Source organism: Chiloscyllium plagiosum, unplaced genomic scaffold (assembly GCF_037043375.1).
Source record: "Chiloscyllium plagiosum isolate Xiang-an unplaced genomic scaffold, Cpla_swu_hap1 HiC_scaffold_10, whole genome shotgun sequence".
Lineage (NCBI taxonomy): Eukaryota > Metazoa > Chordata > Chondrichthyes > Orectolobiformes > Hemiscylliidae > Chiloscyllium > Chiloscyllium plagiosum.
In genome coordinates this window covers 113,971,530-113,990,655 of record NW_028270148.1, presented here as the reverse complement: position 1 = coordinate 113,990,655, position 19,126 = coordinate 113,971,530, and the positions used below count along the sequence as shown (strand labels likewise).

At 51.1% G+C, this 19,126-nt stretch overlaps 2 protein-coding genes across 2 annotated transcripts in view; one reads left to right on the top strand and one right to left on the bottom strand.

Moving 5' to 3' along the window:
- Positions 1-137: 137 nt before the first annotated feature.
- On the bottom strand, positions 138-16,782 carry fbxo48 (F-box protein 48). Its single transcript, XM_043696657.2, has 3 exons — positions 16,607-16,782; positions 6,537-7,101; positions 138-644 (listed from the first exon to the last, which is right to left on the bottom strand). The coding sequence occupies exons 2-3, from the start codon at positions 6,837-6,839 to the stop codon at positions 483-485; spliced, it is 465 nt and encodes a 154-aa protein (XP_043552592.2). The 5' UTR covers positions 6,840-7,101; positions 16,607-16,782; the 3' UTR covers positions 138-482.
- Positions 16,783-16,948: 166 nt separating this feature from the next.
- The window catches only part of aplf (aprataxin and PNKP like factor), a 60,173-nt gene continuing 57,995 nt past the window's right edge, over positions 16,949-19,126 (top strand). The window contains exon 1 of the mRNA XM_043696656.2: positions 16,949-17,185. Coding sequence (XP_043552591.1) covers positions 17,102-17,185 — 84 coding nt within the window. The 5' untranslated portion in view covers positions 16,949-17,101. The remainder of the gene's footprint in view (positions 17,186-19,126) is intronic.

Here is a 19,126-nt window from a genome sequence, read left to right as displayed (position 1 = left end):
TCAATATTACTAAGATTTGAAAAAGGTAATGATTATATTCACTCCTGTAGCACACCTAAATCAATTAGATTTTTTTAAGTGCTGCTGAATGAACTACAGAATTGCCAAAATTGGCAGCAGACGGATGAGTCAAAACAACTAGGTCCAAGGTTTATTTCTGACTGTACATTACCAAGAGAAAGAAATCAAAAATAGTGTTATTATCACACCTCCATGATCAATTTACAAAGAAAAACAAAAGTGCTTAAAACAGTGGAACATATTTCTTGAAAAAGGAGCTATATTTTTAAATATTCCAATAAAATTGCAACTTCAAAATAAATTCCATTTCTAACTATTCAAAGATTACAAATGCAATAAAATTTCTTATTTACTATTTTTAAAGCATAAACCATTTGACAAATAAAACTTTTATTTTAGTGCTTTTAGCTTTGTTTTGTAAGTGCATGATGCTGCAAAAAATGCCCCAACTTAACACAATACTATCTTTCCAGTTCTGCCTCCAGTATCTCTCCCCAAGCATCTGCATCCATTTCACACATACTGTTGTGCAGAAGCTCAGCTGCAGAATGAATGTGACTGTATTGACCATCTAACCATGCGCGTTTTATGTTGCTTTTCTTGTAGTTCCTCATCAGAGTAACCTAAATATTAAGCAAATAAAATGTTTCAATTTTAATATTCCTTTTATCACTTATGAAATAAAAGCCAAACAGCGTATATGGGCTAAATCAACAACTAAGGTCATTCCACTTGCCAATAAAGTATTTGCACTAAGTAGAAAGTTACATTTGATGAAAATGCTGCACAATATCGGATTTCATCTCTGAATGACTGAGGAAAAAAGGCTGGTCAGTTTTTAAAAAATGTTGTGAATGCACTGTTATTTTTCAACATGGCATGATTTTTATATAATGCATGTTATAATTTATCATTAAACTCTGTTGCCTTGGCCATTCGCCTTTTTGTTTTCTGATCTACCTTGTATCCTGGTCAAATGTTTCAATTTTAAAAGCACCCTGAATTTTCATTGCTCTACCACTGCAGCTGCAAATTATGGAATTCCCTCCCCAAACTGGTTGGCCTCTCCACCTCATTTAAGAAGCTCCTTAATCTGACTTCTTTGAGCAAGCTTTTGGTCATCTACCCAATTTGGTGAGAAATTGTGCTTCATAGAACTTTCCTGCAGGTATGTCTCATATTAATGACATTATGTAAATACATGAAACTGTTTTTGTAATAACCACACACTTCGTGATCTCTTAGTCAACAGTAGATCAGCAAACTCTTGTTAATTTTTTAACAACAATATCGGGGTTAATGAACAGAGACTCTTGTGCTAGTAGCTCTCACATGAGTTTCTTTTAAGATTTACTTGTGAAAGATGCAATTGAAATCTCTGTTTAAAAAAAAGATGTAAAGTATTGACTTTGCTATGATATCTTGGTTATAATTCTCCCTGTAAAGTGGAAACTTTACATTGCTACTAGAAATAGAAGCCAGGTTGCTGAGGAATCCTTCAATCCCAACAGTGTGGCTGATTATAGAATAAACGTATAGTCAAACTGGGTTAAAAATGCCCAAACTGCACGTATAATTTTTTCAAACAGAAAAAAATATAAACTTTTTTTATTCCATCAGTCGAAGATGGATTGAAACTAGGTCCTAAAGGTGAATGAAAATGTGCTAAACTTCTGGTTAAGATAGAAAAGTGTTGCAAGTCTGAGGATTGGGAGAACTTTAGAATTCAGTTAAGGAAGACCAAGCAATTAATTAAGACAAAGTGAATAAAATATGAAAGTAAACAGCAAGATGCATAAAACCAGACAGCAAAGGAAGGGGCTTCCAAAGCAGGGGATTACAGACTTGTTAGCTTGACTTTAGTAATAAGAAGAATACTCTAAACTATTATAAAAGATTGTGATTTCTGGAAAGTTAGAAAAAAAAATTCGACACCAGGTTATAGTCTAACAGGTGAACTCCAAATCACAACCTTTCAGGTGAAGCCACCTGCAGAAGGAGCAGTGCTCCAAAAGCTTGCGATTTCAAATAAACCTGTTGGACTATAACCTGGTATCATGTGACTTCTGACCTTGTCCACCCAACCCAATACTGGCACCTCACAGAAAGTAATTGTCTGATTGGGAAGAATCAACATGAATTAATGAAGGGGAAATCACGTTTGACAAGCCTGATTTGGCTTTTTGAGGATATTATCAGTAGGGTTGGTGTGGGGGAACCAGTGGAATTATTTGGATTTTCACAAGACTTCTGATAAAGTCTGACTCAGAAAGTTATTTAAGTTTAAAGCATATGAAATTAAAGCATATTCTAGCATGGATTGAAGATTGTTAACAGGCAGAAAACAGGGAGCAGAAATAAATGGATCACTCTCAGATTGGCAGGCTGTGACCAGCGAGGTACTATAGGTATCAGTGCTTGGGTCCCAGTTGTTCACAATCTATATCAATGATTTGGATATGGGGACAGACTGAATTATTTCTAAGATTGTATTTGATAGTTGTGAGAACGAGAGTTGTGAGGAGAATGCAAACGGACTCAGCTGGATTTAGACATGCTGAGTGAATGGGGCAAGAGGTTACCAGGTGGACTATGATGTGGATAGGTGTGACAATATTCACTAAGTAGGAGGAATGATGGTTCAGAGTATTTATGAAGTGATGAGAGATTAGTAAATCCAAAGGGACCTGGATGACCTCGTTCCAAAGTTGCTGAAAGCAAGCAATTTGGAAGGTAGACAGCATGTTAATTTTTAACATAAGAGGATGGCAGCACAGAGGTAGGAAAATTTCAATTGTATAGAACCTGTGTTAGAGCATATTGCGAATACTGTGTGCAGTAAAGAAGGGTACACTTGCCATAGAGGTATTCCTGGGATGATGGAGCTATCCAGGAGCAGAGAAATAGGAAACTGGGTCTGCATTCTCTTACATTAAAAAAATGAGAGTTGGCCTCATATAACTTGCAAAATTCATCAAGGGATAGATAGATTAGATGCACAAGGGATGTTGCTTTACACTCAGGGTGGGGGCCATAGTCTCAGAATAACAGGCAACTTCTTCGGGAATGAGGTGAGAAGAAATCACTCAGAGGATAGTGAATCTTTGAAATTCTCTACCCCAGACAGCTGTAGAAGCTCAGTGATTAAGTAGGTTCATGGCAGAGATTTATAGATTTCTAGTTACTAATGACATTAAGGAATATGAGGCTAGCATGGTAATATGACATTGTGGTAGATTATAGCCCATTATTTAGAATGGCGGAGAAGACTTGAGGAGCTGAACGACATATTCTTTCTCCTATGTTGCTACAACTTGAAAAATGAAAACTGATGATCATGAACTCAGGGATGTGGATATGTTCATATTTTTGCCATTAATATTCCCTTCAGGACCTGCTTTGGCACAGTCAAAACATTTGAGTATGCCAAACTAAAGTACACTGCATGCTTGCAGTGGTCCCCACGGTTATTACAGATGGAATTATCCAACTTTCAATACAATACAAAAGTTTTTAAGAAAGATTGCAACAAATGTTTATTGCAGAACTCTACAAATGTGGGTCATATGAAGAAAGTATTTTTATTTATTCAAGGGAATGTGGGCTTAAGTGGCTGGGCCTGCATTTATTATTGGTTGCCCTTGGGAAGGTGGTGGAGAGCTGCCTTCTTGAACAGCTGCAGTCCATGTGCTCTAGGTAGACACTGTAGGTTAGGGAGGGAGTTCCAGGATTTTCACTACACGACACTGAAGGAATAGTGATAAGTTTCCAAATCAGCATGGTGAAGTGATTCAAAAACTACACTGGTTCATAAACATCAATACAAGGAAACACTATGACTGGCAATCAGAACATTTCTGATGCCAGATATCTGAAACAGGAACCGAAAATGCTGGAAAGACTCGGCTTCTGTGGACAGAGGAACTGAGTTAATTATTTAAGTCGATAATTTTTTTTAAGAGATAGAATAGGTTTTGAATGAGGACTGGGTAGGGCAAGAACAAAAAGAGGGTCTGTGATAGGAAGACAGGAGGAATTGAATACAGAAGAGTTAAACCTATTGGTCAAAGAGAATACAAATGGGACAAGGAAAAAGGCAAAAGATGCACCGACAGCAGGTCTCCCTATTGTAGGAAGATTTGGAGATGCCGGTGTTGGACTGGGGTGTACAAAGTTAAAAATCACACAACACCAGGTTATAGTCCAACAGGTTTAATTGGAAGCACACTAGCTTTCGGAGTGCTGCTCCTTTAACAGGACCTGATGAAGGAGTGTCGCTCCGAAAGCTAGTGTGCTTCCAATTAAACCTGTCGGACTATAACCTGGTGTTGTGTGATTTTTAACTATTATAGGAAGGATATCATTAAGCTGGAGAGGGTTCAGAACAGATTAACTAGGATGGTGCTGCAAATGAAGGTTTTGAGTTGTCACCTTATAGAGATTTATAAAATTATGACAGATATAGTTCCAGGGAATAGCGGTTATCTTTTGCCTAGGGTGGGGCATTTCAAGATTAGGGGGCATGTTTTTCTGGTGAGAGGAGAAAGATTTTAAGAAGACATGAGGGGCAATTGGTTTACACAGAGAGTGGTCCATATGTGGAATGAACTTCCAGGGGAGGGTGAGGATGCAGGTACAGTTGCAACATTTAAAAGACATTTAGATAAGGACGTGAATAAAAAATATTGGAGGGATATGGGTCAAATGCAGGCAGGTGGGTCTGATTTAGTTTGGAATTATGTTCAGCATGGACTGGTTGGACCAAAGGGTATGTTTCTGTGCTATGATTCTAAATGATGTGCCAAGAGTGGATGCCAAACTGAAAGAAAAATAACACAATGCAAATAAAAAAGTGTCCGTCCATCTGGCGGAATCTGTGATCAGACTTAACGATTTCTCCTTTAATTCATTTCACTACCTCCAAAAAGGTGTTGCTATGCATATCCATTTAGATCCTAGCCATGCCAATCTTTTTATCAGATATGTGGAACATTCCTTGCTCCAGTCCTACTCAGATCCCCTCCTTAAACTCTTTTTCCCCTATATGGATGACCATATTAGCATTGTGCACCTATTCTCGGTACATCTTTGTTTCTTTCCTTGTTCCACCTTTACTTTCTTTGGCTCTGGGGCCTAGCTCTTCTACCACTCAGTTCCTCCTGATTTCCATTCCATCACACGTCTTTCTTTTGTCCTTATCTCACCCAGCCCTCATTCAAAATCTATTTCATCTTGAACTTCACCCAGTCCTGATGAAAGGTCATCAACCTGATGCTGCAAGACCTGATGAGTAATACCAGCATTTCCTATTTTTATTTTGAAACTATCAATCTGCTTTTTATCTACAGTCATTAATCAACTCTGCTTATATTCATAGCTTTTTTCTGTGAAAGTCACATTACAAAATGTAGTTATGCTTATATGTCCTGTACTGCATAAACAAGAGGTCATAAAATCATTGAATAATATAAGAGGAGGTCTGGATTTCAAGTTGCATTGCATCTGCTCCAGAGGTGTGTAAAAACATTTCTGAACAGGTTGATCAGAAAATATCCTGAAGGTGGCTATTTGGATCATCAATTCTGTGCCAGCTCTTTCAAAGATCAATTGAGTTACTCTCATTAGTCAGCTCTTTTTACATGTTCCTGAAACATTTTCTTTCTCATGTCTTTATCCAATTCTTTTTTGAGGGGTTCCTGTCAAAACTGTTTCCATCAGCCTATCAAATGCTTGCTGAAAAAATGATTTTCTCATATCACTCCGCATTCTTTTACTAATCAACTCAGAATTGTGTACTCTGGTTATCAATTGGGAATAGATCTTACTCCCTCTCAACTCTCCAATTTTAAATACCTTCATCAAACCTCCTTTTAGCCTTTTCTGCAATAAGAACAATCCCAGTTCTCCAGTGTCTCTGCATAACTGTAATCCCTCATCCCTTGAACTATCTTGGTGACGTAGTAGTAGTGTCACTGGACTAATAATAGTGGTACTGCTCTGGAGATTTGGGTTCAATTTGAAAAGAACACAAAGATTTTGGAGAGAATACTCCAAACTCTGTGTTCTTTTCAAACTGGCCTGTTTACAATTGAACCCACATGTCCAAAGTAGTACCAGTATCATTAGTCCAATGACACTACTACTATATCGCTATTTACCTGCTTTACTGTATGGTGTTCACTCCACCAGCCTTTCTATATCCTCTTAACATCTATCATGGTCTTCTTCATCTCATATGGTCTTTGGCATTACCATACTTGTCTATCCTGGGCTTCGCTAATAATTTTTTATATCAGAAGTGCATGCTGCTCCCTGCTGGATGGAATGAGCATTCTCCTTAAAGTGTTTCCATTCCTATAATATTTGCATTTATAATATGTTGGACAATAGCAGGGAGAATACTGGTGAAAACGAGAAACAGAGGTGACAGTGAAGCACTCTTGAGAAAAAAGGAATAGGGTGGAGGTCGACAATAAAAATGCTTATTCATGCAAATCACTGCCAACTGCACAAACCTTCCATGAAAGTCCATGTGCTCGATCCCACTGTACCTCTCTCTTGCAGACAGCCAATATGGTCAGGCAGTGATTGTACCACAGGCTGTCACTGGTTTCGATCAGATCATTCCATTCTTTGCATGTCATTGCAGCATTAGCCAGGCTTCGAATGTCCAGTTCGTTGAAAATTTTCAGAGTTAACTCTTGTGGCAAAAACTGGGCAAAATCATAACGATTTTGTAGTTTTTTCTGCCCAGTGGAGAAAATAGTTTTGTCTTCACGAATAGCAATCTGCTTATTTCTTTTGCAAGACCTTTGCATAGTTTATTTTTGTTCCAGAATCTCAAGAGATCTTTTAAATCAACCAAATCAAATTTTAACTAATCTTATTAGTTGATTCTCTGTCTCACTGACATAAGACGTTATCACCAAATTGCTTGTCCTTCTATTTATTAATCATCCCTTTTTTTGTGAATTTCTTACATCAATGTTATTGCTGTTTTTTTCTTTAGTCTCCTTTTTTCGGTTGTCTTATGAGCTTCTCAGTTTCCTCTCCTCAGGCCGTGTGCTACTCTGCAGACCTCTGAAAAATATTGTTTACAGATTTATTCTTTTTTAGATTTTTTAATGTTCAAGACACACAGCAAATCATTAACAGAAAGGAAAAACCAAGGAACTGCAGATGTTGGAAATCAGAAACAAAATATTGCCAGAAAAACTCAGCAGTTGTGCAGCATCTGTGGAGAGAAAGCAAAGTTAACGTTTTGGATCCAGTAAAGGTTCTGAAGAAGGGTTACTGGACCTGAAATGTTTACTCTGCTTTCGCTCCCCAGATGCTGCCAGACCTACTGACTTTTTACAGCAACTTCTGATTTCATCATTAGTAGAAAGGCTTTAGCGTGTCAGTTTTAACCTGTTGCCTGTTAAGTTAAAATACAGAATATGTAATTGGTCCTGAATTACAAATTGCTAATTTATACCAAGTTATCCTGCAACTATCAATTGTATAACCTGAGTCTGTACCTGAATCTGCAAACTGTGAAACTTCTTTCACTGCCTGTAAATCATCAGTCTACACTGTTTATCCATGTACAGAGGAACCTCAATTATCCAAAGGACACACGACAGGCAGTATTTTGTTCAGTTAACCGAATTCCGGAGAATCAAATGCAGGATAATTGGGCATGATATCTTTAAATATGTAAAGTGCATATTTTGGTCTGTATAGTTTAGTCTGTCCTTTTAGCACAACTATTGACAGCTTAACTCTCTGTACCTGCCAAATTAATCTGAAATTTAGTCTTTTTTAAACCCCATCTTCTGTCAATGTTTTTCTGTATTCATCACAGGACCATGACACATGTTTCATGTTCCATGGCTTATCACCTAGAGATGACTGTCCTGATTTGACATGTATTTGATTTTATTATCGTTACTTGTACCACAAACAGTGAAAAGTTTTGTTTTGCGTGTAGTACAGACAAAGCACAACATACAAAGATAATAAAGTGATTGAACAGAGGGAGGAATACTAAGTTACGACTGCGAAGAAGGTGCATGAAAAACACAATCAACATTAGATTTGAGAGGTCCAATCTGTTGCTTACTTCTGAAGGTATTGCCTTTTCTGTTTCTACTACTTACCCACTTCATCCTCACTCCCCCGCTGTCTCCCCCCTCCATCCTCACTACCTGCACTCCCCTCCCATCCTCACTCCCCATCCCCTATCCACACTCCCCTATCCTCACTCCCATCATCCCCACTCCCCCATCCCCAGTCCCCCATCATCCCCATATCCCCACTCCCCCAATCCTCACTCCCAACCATCCCCACACCCACCATCCTCACTCCCCACCATACCCCCATCCTCACTCCACACCACCCCCCCATCCCCCTCCATCCTCACTGCCCCCAATACTCACTCCCCACCATCCCCCCATCATCCCCACTCCCATCCTCACTCCCCACCACCCCCCCATCCTCACTACCCCCAATCCTCACTCCCAATCATCACCTCCATCCCCACTCCCCACCATCACCCCATCCTCACTCCACCATCCCATCCACACTCCCCATCCACCCATCCTCACTCCCCACCATCCCCCCCATCCTCACTCCCCACCATCCCCCCATCCTCACTACCCCCAATCCTCACTCCCCACCATCACCTCCATCCCCCCTCCCCACTCCCATCATCCCCACTCCCCCATCCCCACAATTCCCAGTCTCCATCATCCCCATATCCCCACTCCCCCAATCCTCACTCCCCACCATCCCCACACCCACCATACTCACTCCCCACCATCCCCCCATCCCCCTCCATCCTCACTGCCCCCAATACTCACTCCCCACCATCCCCACTCCCCCATCATCCCCATATCCCCACTCCCATCCTCACTACCCACCATCTCCCCATCCCCATGCCCCCCATCCTTACTCCCCACCATCCCACCCATCCTCACTACCCCCAATCCTCACTCCCCACCATCACCTCCATCCCCAATCCCCACCATCACCCCATCCTCACTCCCCACCATCCCATCCACACTCCCCACCATCCTCACTCCCCACCACCCCCCATCCTCACTACCCCCAATTCTCACTCCCCACCATCACCTCCATCCCCACTCCCCACCATCACCCCATCCTCACTCCCCACCATCCCATCCACACTCCCCATCTACCCATTCTTACTCCACACCATCCCCCCCATCCTCACTCCCCACCATCCCCCCCATCCTCACTCCCCACCAACCTCACTCCCCACCATCCCCCCATCCTCATTCCCCACCACACCCCCCCATCCTCACTCCCCACCATCCCCCCATCCTCACTCCCCACCATCTCCCCATCCTCACTCCCCACCATCCCCCCATCCTCACTCCCCACCATCCCCCCATCCTCACTCCCCACCATCCCCCCATCCTCACTCCCCACCATCCCCCCATCCTCACTCCCCACCATCCCCCCATCCTCACTCCCCACCATCCCCCCATCCTCACTCCCCACCATCCCCCCATCCTCACTCCCCACCATCCCCCCATCCTCACTCCCCACCATCCCCCCATCCTCACTCCCCACCATCCCCCCATCCTCACTCCCCACCATCCCCCCATCCTCACTCCCCACCATCCCCCCATCCTCACTCCCAACCATCCCCCCATCCTCACTCCCCACCATACCCCCATCCTCACTCCCCACCATACCCCCATCCTCACTCCCCACCATACCCCCATCCTCACTCCCCACCATCCCCCCATCCTCACTCACAACCATCCCCCCCATTCTGACTCCCCACCATCCCCCCCATTCTCACTCCCCACCATCCCCCCCATTCTCACTCCCCACCATCCCACCGATCCCCACTCCCCACCATACCCCCCATCCCCACCATACCCCCCATCCTCACTCCCCACCATCCTCCCATTCTCACTCCCCACCATCCCCCCCATTCTCACTCCCCACCATCCCCCCGATCCCCACTCCCCACCATACCCCCCATCCCCACCATACCCCCCATCCTCACTCCCCACCATACCCCCCCATCCTCACTACCCACCATACCCCCCATCCTCACTCCCCACCACACCCCCATCCTCAATCCCCACCACACCCCCCCATCCTCACTCCCCACCACACCCCCCATCCTCACTCCCCACCACACCCCCCATCCTCACCACACCCCCCATCCTCACTCCCCACCACACCCCCCACCCTCACTCCCCACCACACCCCCCATCCTCACTCCCCACCACACCCCCCATCCTCACTCCCCACCACACACCCCATCCTCACTCCCCACCACACACCCCACCACACCCCCCAACCTCACTCCCCACCACACCCCCCATCCTCACTCCCCACCACACCCCCCATCCTTACTCCCCACCATCCTCTCCTCACTCCCCACCATCCCATCCCTCACTCCCCACCATCCCCGTCCTCACTTCCCACCGTCCTCACTTCCCACCATCCCCACTCCCCACCATCCCCCCACCCTCACTCCCCACCATCCCCGCACCATCACTCCCCACCATCGCCCCATCCTCACTCCCCTCCAACCCCCCATCCTCACTTCCCTCCATCCGCCCATCCTCACTCCCCTCCATCCCCCCTCCCCACTCCCCTCCATCCCCATTCCCCTATCCTCACTCCCCACCATCCCCACTACCCCATCCTCACTCCCCCCAATCCCCCATCCTCACTCCCCTCCATCCCCCATCCTCACTCCCCTCCATCCCCCATCCTCACTCCCCTCCATCCCCCATCCTCACTCCCCTCCATCCCCCCATCCTCACTCCCCTCCATCCCCCCATCCTCACTCCCCTCCATCCCCCCATCCTCACTCCCCTCCATCCCCCCATCCTCACTCCCCACCAAGCCCCCATCCTCACTCCCCACCATGCCCCCATCCTCACTCCCCACCATGCCCCCATCCTCACTCCCCACCATCCCCCCATCCTCACTCCCCACCATCCCCCTATCCTCACTCCCCACCATCCCCCCATCCTCACTACCCCCAATCCTCACTCCCCACCATCACCTCCATCCCCCCTCCCCACTCCCATCATCCCCACTCCCCCATCCCCACAATTCCCAGTCTCCATCATCCCCATATCCCCACTCCCCCAATCCTCACTCCCCACCATCCCCAAACCCACCATACTCACTCCCCACCATCCCCCCATCCCCCTCCATCCTCACTGCCCCCAATACTCACTCCCCAACATCCCCACTCCCCCATCATCCCCATATCCCCACTCCCATCCTCACTACCCACCATCTCCCCATCCCCATGCCCCCCATCCTTACTCCCCACCATCCCACCCATCCTCACTACCCCCAATCCTCACTCCCCACCATCACCTCCATCCCCAATCCCCACCATCACCCCATCCTCACTCCCCACCATCCCATCCACACTCCCCACCATCCCCCCCATCCTCACTCCCCACCACCCCCCATCCTCACTACCCCCAATTCTCACTCCCCACCATCACCTCCATCCCCACTCCCCACCATCACCCCATCCTCACTCCCCACCATCCCATCCACACTCCCCTTCTACCCATTCTTACTCCACACCATCCCCCCCATCCTCACTCCCCACCATCCCCCCCATCCTCACTCCCCACCAACCTCACTCCCCACCATCCCCCCATCCTCATTCCCCACCACACCCCCCCATCCTCACTCCCCACCATCCCACCATCCCCCCATCCTCACTCCCCACCATCCCCCCATCCTCACTCCCCACCATCCCCCCATCCTCACTCCCCACCATCCCCCCATCCTCACTCCCCACCATCCCCCCATCCTCACTCCCCACCATCCCCCCATCCTCACTCCCCACCATCCCCCCATCCTCACTCCCCACCATCCCCCCATCCTCACTCCCCACCATACCCCCATCCTCACTCCCCACCATACCCCCATCCTCACTCCCCACCATACCCCCATCCTCACTCCCCACCATACCCCCATCCTCACTCCCCACCATACCCCCATCCTCACTCCCCACCATACCCCCATCCTCACTCCCCATCCCCCCCATCCTCACTCCCCACCATCCCCCCCATTCTCACTCCCCACCATCCCCCCCATTCTCACTCCCCACCATCCCCCCCATTCTCACTCCCCACCATCCCCCCGATCCCCACTCCCCACCATACCCCCCATCCCCACCATACCCCCCATCCTCACTCCCCACCATCCCCCCATTCTCACTCCCCACCATCCCCCCCATTCTCACTCCCCACCATCCCCCCGATCCCCACTCCCCACCATACCCCCCATCCTCACTCCCCACCATACCCCCCCATCCTCACTACCCACCATACCCCCCATCCTCACTCCCCACCATCCCCCCCATTCTCACTCCCCACCATCCCCCCCATTCTCACTCCCCACCATCCCCCCCATTCTCACTCCCCACCATCCCCCCGATCCCCACTCCCCACCATACCCCCCATCCCCACCATACCCCCCATCCTCACTCCCCACCATCCCCCCATTCTCACTCCCCACCATCCCCCCCATTCTCACTCCCCACCATCCCCCCGATCCCCACTCCCCACCATACCCCCCATCCCCACCATACCCCCCATCCTCACTCCCCACCATACCCCCCCATCCTCACTACCCACCATACCCCCCATCCTCACTCCCCACCACACCCCCATCCTCAATCCCCACCACACCCCCCATCCTCACTCCCCACCACACCCCCCATCCTCACTCCCCACCACACCCCCCATCCTCACTCCCCACCACACCCCCCAACCTCACTCCCCACCACACCCCCCAACCTCACTCCCCACCACACCCCCCATCCTCACTCCCCACCACACCCCCCATCCTCACTCCCCACCACACCCCCCAACCTCACTCCCCACCACACCCCCCATCCTCACTCCCCACCACACCCCCATCCTTACTCCCCACCATCCTCTCCTCACTCCCCACCATCCCATCCCTCACTCCCCACCATCCCCGTCCTCACTTCCCACCGTCCTCACTTCCCACCATCCCCACTCCCCACCATCCCCCCACCCTCACTCCCCACCATCCCCGCACCATCACTCCCCACCATCGCCCCATCCTCACTCCCCTCCAACCCCCCATCCTCACTTCCCTCCATTCGCCCATCCTCACTCCCCTCCATCCCCCCTCCCCACTCCCCTCCATCCCCATTCCCCTATCCTCACTCCCCACCATCCCCACTACCCCATCCTCACTCCCCCCAATCCCCCATCCTCACTCCCCTCCATCCCCCATCCTCACTCCCCTCCATCCCCCATCCTCACTCCCCTCCATCCCCCCATCCTCACTCCCCTCCATCCCCCCATCCTCACTCCCCTCCATCCCCCCATCCTCACTCCCCACCAAGCCCCCATCCTCACTCCCCACCATGCCCCCATCCTCACTCCCCACCATGCCCCCATCCTCACTCCCCACCATGCCACCATCCTCACTCCCCACCATCCCCCCATCCTCACTCCCCACCATCCCCCCATCCTCACTCCCCACCATCCCCCCATCCTCACTCCCCACCATCCCCGCATCCTCACTCCCCACCATCCCCCCATCCTCACTCCCCACCATCCCCCCATCCTCACTCCCCACCATCCGCCATCCTCACTCCCCACCATCCCCGCATCCTCACTCCCCACCATCCCCCCATCCTCACTCCCCACCACACCCCCCAACCTCACTCCCCACCACACCCCCCAACCTCACTCCCCACCACACCCCCCATCCTCACTCCCCACCACACCCCCCATCCTCACTCCCCACCACACCCCCCAAACTCACTCCCCACCACACCCCCCATCCTCACTCCCCACCACACCCCCATCCTTACTCCCCACCATCCTCTCCTCACTCCCCACCATCCCATCCCTCACTCCCCACCATCCCCGTCCTCACTTCCCACCGTCCTCACTTCCCACCATCCCCACTCCCCACCATCCCCCCACCCTCACTCCCCACCATCCCCGCACCATCACTCCCCACCATCGCCCCATCCTCACTCCCCTCCAACCCCCCATCCTCACTTCCCTCCATCCGCCCATCCTCACTCCCCTCCATCCCCCCTCCCCACTCCCCTCCATCCCCATTCCCCTATCCTCACTCCCCACCATCCCCACTACCCCATCCTCACTCCCCCCAATCCCCCATCCTCACTCCCCTCCATCCCCCATCCTCACTCCCCTCCATCCCCCATCCTCACTCCCCTCCATCCCCCCATCCTCACTCCCCTCCATCCCCCCATCCTCACTCCCCTCCATCCCCCCATCCTCACTCCCCACCAAGCCCCCATCCTCACTCCCCACCATGCCCCCATCCTCACTCCCCACCATGCCCCCATCCTCACTCCCCACCATGCCCCCATCCTCACTCCCCACCATCCCCCCATCCTCACTCCCCACCATCCCCCCATCCTCACTCCCCACCATCCCCCCATCCTCACTCCCCACCATCCCCGCATCCTCACTCCCCACCATCCCCCCATCCTCACTCCCCACCATCCCCCCATCCTCACTCCCCACCATCCGCCATCCTCACTCCCCACCATCCGCCATCCTCACTCCCCACCATCCCCGCATCCTCACTCCCCACCATCCCCCCATCCTCACTCCCCACCATCCCCCCATCCTCACTCCCCCACCATCCGCCATCCTCACTCCCCACCATCCGCCATCCTCACTCCCCACCATCCCCACTCCCCACCATCCCCCCATCCCCACTCCCCACCATCCCCCCATCCTCACTCCCCACCATCCCCCCATCCTCACTCCCCACCATCCCCCCATCCTCACTCCCCACCATCCCCCCCATCCTCACTCCCCACCATCCCCCCATCCTCACTCCCCACCATCCCCCCATCCTCACTCCCCACCATCCCCCCATCCTCACTCCCCACCATCCCCCCATCCTCACTCCCCACCATCCCCCCATCCTCACTCCCCACCATCCCCCCATCCTCACTCCCCACCATCCCCCCATCCTCACTCCCCACCATCCCCCCATCCTCACTCCCCACCATCCCCCCATCCTCACTCCCCACCATCCCCCCATCCTCACTCCCCACCATCCCCCCATCCTCACTCCCCACCATCCCCCCATCCTCACTCCCCACCATCCCCCCATCCTCACTCCCCACCATCCCCCCATCCTCACTCCCCACCATCCCCCCATCCTCACTCCCCACCATCCCCCCATCCTCACTCCCCACCATCCCCCCATCCTCACTCCCCACCATCCCCCATCCCCACTCCCCCCATCCTCACTACCCACCATCTCCCCATTCCCACTCCCCCCATCCTCACTCCCCACCATCCCCCCAACCTCATTACCCCCAATCCTCAGTCCCCATCCTCACGCACCACCATCCCCCCATCCCCACACTCCACCATCCCCCCATCCTCACTCCCCCTTCCTAACTCCCCACCATCCCCCCCATCCTCACTCCCCCCATCCCGAATCCTCACTCCCCACCATCCCACCATCCTCACTTCCCACCATCCCCCCATCCTCACTCCCCACCATCCCCCCCATCCTCACTCCCCACCATCCCCCCCATCCTCACTCCCCACCATCCTCACTCCCCGATTCTCACTCCCCTCATCCACATCCTCAATCCCCACCATCCCCCCATCCTCACTCCCCACCATTCCCCCATCCTCACTCCCCACCATCCCCCCATCCCCACTCGCCTATCCTCAATCCCCACCATCCCCCCATCCCCACTCGCCTATCCTCACTCCCCACCATCCCCCCATCCCCACTCCCATCATCCCCACTGCCCCCATCCTCACTACTCACCATCCCCCATCCCCACTCCCCACCATCGCCCCCATCCTCACTATCCCCAATCCTCATTCCCCACCATCACCCCCATTCCCCACCATCACCCCCATCCCCACTATCCTCAACTCCCCACCATCCCTCCATCCTCAACTCCCCACCATCCCTCCATCCCCACCATCCCCACTCCCCCCCCAACCCTCCATCCCCACTCCCCCCCCATCCCTCCATCCCCACTCCCCCCCCATCCCTCCATCCCCACTCCCCCCCCCATCCCTCCATCCCCACTCCCCCCCCCATCCCTCCATCCCCACTCCCCCCCCATCCCTCCATCCCCACTCCCCCCCCCATCCCTCCATCCCCACTCCCCCCCCATCCCTCCATCCCCACTCCCCCCATCCCCACTCCCCCCCATCCCTCCATCCCCACTCCCCCCCATCCCTCCATCCCCACTCCCCCCCCATCCCTCCATCCCCACTCCCCCCCCCATCCCTCCATCCCCACTCCCCCCCCCATCCCTCCATCCCCACTCCCCCCCCATCCCTCCATCCCCACTCCCCCCCCATCCCTCCATCCCCACTCCCCCCCCATCCCTCCATCCCCACTCCCCCCCCATCCCTCCATCCCCACTCCCTCCATCCCCACTCCCTCCATCCCCACAGACTCCCCCTCCTCCCCATGTCCTTTCACCTATTCCCCTCACTAACCCCCGAGCCCTCGTTCTCCTCTGACTGACTGACTCTCACTCCCACTCTCTCTCTCTCTCTCCATCTCTCACTTTATTCTGATCTTGTTTGTTTTCGGTTTAAATCTCCGGCCGTTGATATTTGTTTTTCTGCGACGTCACTCTCTCGCGCACCGCTTCCGCATTCGCACCGCACGGGGCATCCAACCGTTGCCGTCAGCAGGGCGCAGGCGCGCGGAAGGCCGGCGGCCGTTAGCCGTCAGCAGGGCGCAGGGGGCCGGCGGCCGTTAGCCGTCAGCAGGGCGCAGGCGCGCGGGGGCCGGCGGCCGTTAGCCGTCAGCAGGGCGCAGGCGCGCGGGGCCGGCAGCCGTTAGCTGTCAGCAGGGCGCAGGCGCGCGGAGGCCGGTGGCCGTTAGCCGGGCGCGAAGGATCCTGGGTGTTGTAGTTTAGGGGAGTTCTGACGGTATTCCTCGCTTCTTCTTTCTCCCGGTCCCAGCAGAGGGACAGTTTGTGTTGGGGGGCCGCACGGTGAGCGCCACCTTAGAGCAGCGGGAGGAATGTGAGCTTCTTCCCAGGAACGCGAGGAGGATGGAACTGGAGCCAGAGGACGGGAGCGGGAATATCGCTCTAGCGGGAGGCCTGACCGCCGTAGGCCGCGGTCCTCTGCTCCGGGTGAGAGACCTACCACACCCCCTCCTTCCCTCCCGCACCCCCATGCGTCTCAGCAGCTGCCCCAGTCCCCTCCCTCACTCCCTCTGTCTTCCAAACCTCCACCCCCCCCATCCCTCGCCGTTTCCGAACCCGCACCACTTCCTGGGGGCACCCCTTCCTAGAAAAAGGGTAATCTGCCAGGGGTGTCTAAGTGAGGTTATCAAACTGAAAGAGAAGGCGTACTAACTAAGTGGCCAAAAACAACTCGACACTAGAAGATTGGGAAAACTTTAAAGGTCAACAGAAAGCCACAAGAAGAGCTATAAAGAAAAGTTAGAGATCATGAGAAGAAAAAAAGCTAGCACAGAGTATAAAGACAGATAGCAAAGGTTTCTATAAATATACAAAATATATGTAATAAATCTTCTCAAAACTTGCTAATATAAAATAAAAAGTGTGTCTAAAACTCTTTTAGAGGATGAGAAGGGGCATTTAGTTGTGGGAAATGATGAAATGGCCAAGGCATTGAACCGGTATTTGTATCAGTCCTCACAGCGGAGAACACTAATAACAGGCCAGTAACTGACAGAGATGAAGGTAGATGAGGACCTGGAAACAATCATTGTTACAGAGGAGGTAGTGTTGGGCAAGTTAATGGAGCTAAGGACAGACAAGTCTCCTGGCTCTGATGGATTGCATCCCAGGGTACGAAAAGAGATGGCGGGAGAAATAGCACGTGCACCCGGTGGTAATTTTCTAAAATTCACTGGACTCTGGGGCAGTCCCAGCAGATTGGAGAACAGCAAATGTGACCCCACTGTTTAAAAATGGTGATAGACAAAAGGTGGCGAATTATAGACTGGTTAGTTTAACCTGTGTTGTGGGGAAGATGGTGAGTCAATTGTCAAGGAAGAAATAGCAAGGCATTTCAATAAAAATTGCCCCATTGGGAAGATACAGCATGGGATCATGAAGGGCAGGTCATGTTTAATAAATCTTTTGGAATTCTGTAAAGGCACTATGAGCACGGTGGACAACGGGGACCCAGTGAATGTGATGCACCTAGATTTCTAAAAGGCATTCGACAAGGTGCCACACAAGAAGCTGCTGTGTAAGATAAGGATGCATGGCATAATGGGTAAAGTATTAGCATGGATAGAAGATTTGTTGACTAACAGGGAGCAAAGAGTGGGGATGAAAGAGTGCACTTCTACCTGGCAATCAGTGACAAGTGGTGTGCCTCAGGATTCAGTGTTGGGGCCACAATTATTCACAATTTATGTAAATTATTTGGAGCTGGGGACATGTATAGTGTCAAAGTTTGCAGATGACACTAAGATGAGTTGCAGAGGACTGAAAATTTGCAGAGGAATATAGATACTTTGAGTGGGCAAAGGTCTGGCAGCTTGAATACAATGTTAATAAATGTGAAGTCATACATTTTGATAGGAGTAAAAATAAAAAAAAGTTACTTGAATGGTAAAAACTTGCAGCATGCTGCTATGCAGAGGGATCTGGGTGTCCTTGTGCATGAATCACAGAAGGTTGGTCTGTATGTACAGCAAGTAATTAGGAAGGGAAATAGAATTTTGTCCCTCATTGCTAAAGGGATTGAGTTTAAAAACAGGGAGGTTATGTTGCAGCTGTACAGGGTGCTGGTGAGGCTACACCTGGAGTACTGTGCACAGTTTTGGTCTCCGTACTTGATAAAGGATGCACTGGATGGGGTGCAGAGGAGGTTCACTAGGTTGATTCGGGAGTTGAGGGGGTTGGCTTATGAGGAGAAACTGAGTAAACTGGGATTATATTCATTGGAATTCCGAAGAATGAGGGGGGAATCTTATGGAAACATATAAAATAATGAAGGGAATAGATGAGGTAGAAGTAGAGAGGATGTTTCCACTGGTGGGTGAAACTCTGACAAGTGTGCATAGCCTCAAAATTAGAGAAAGCAGATTAGGA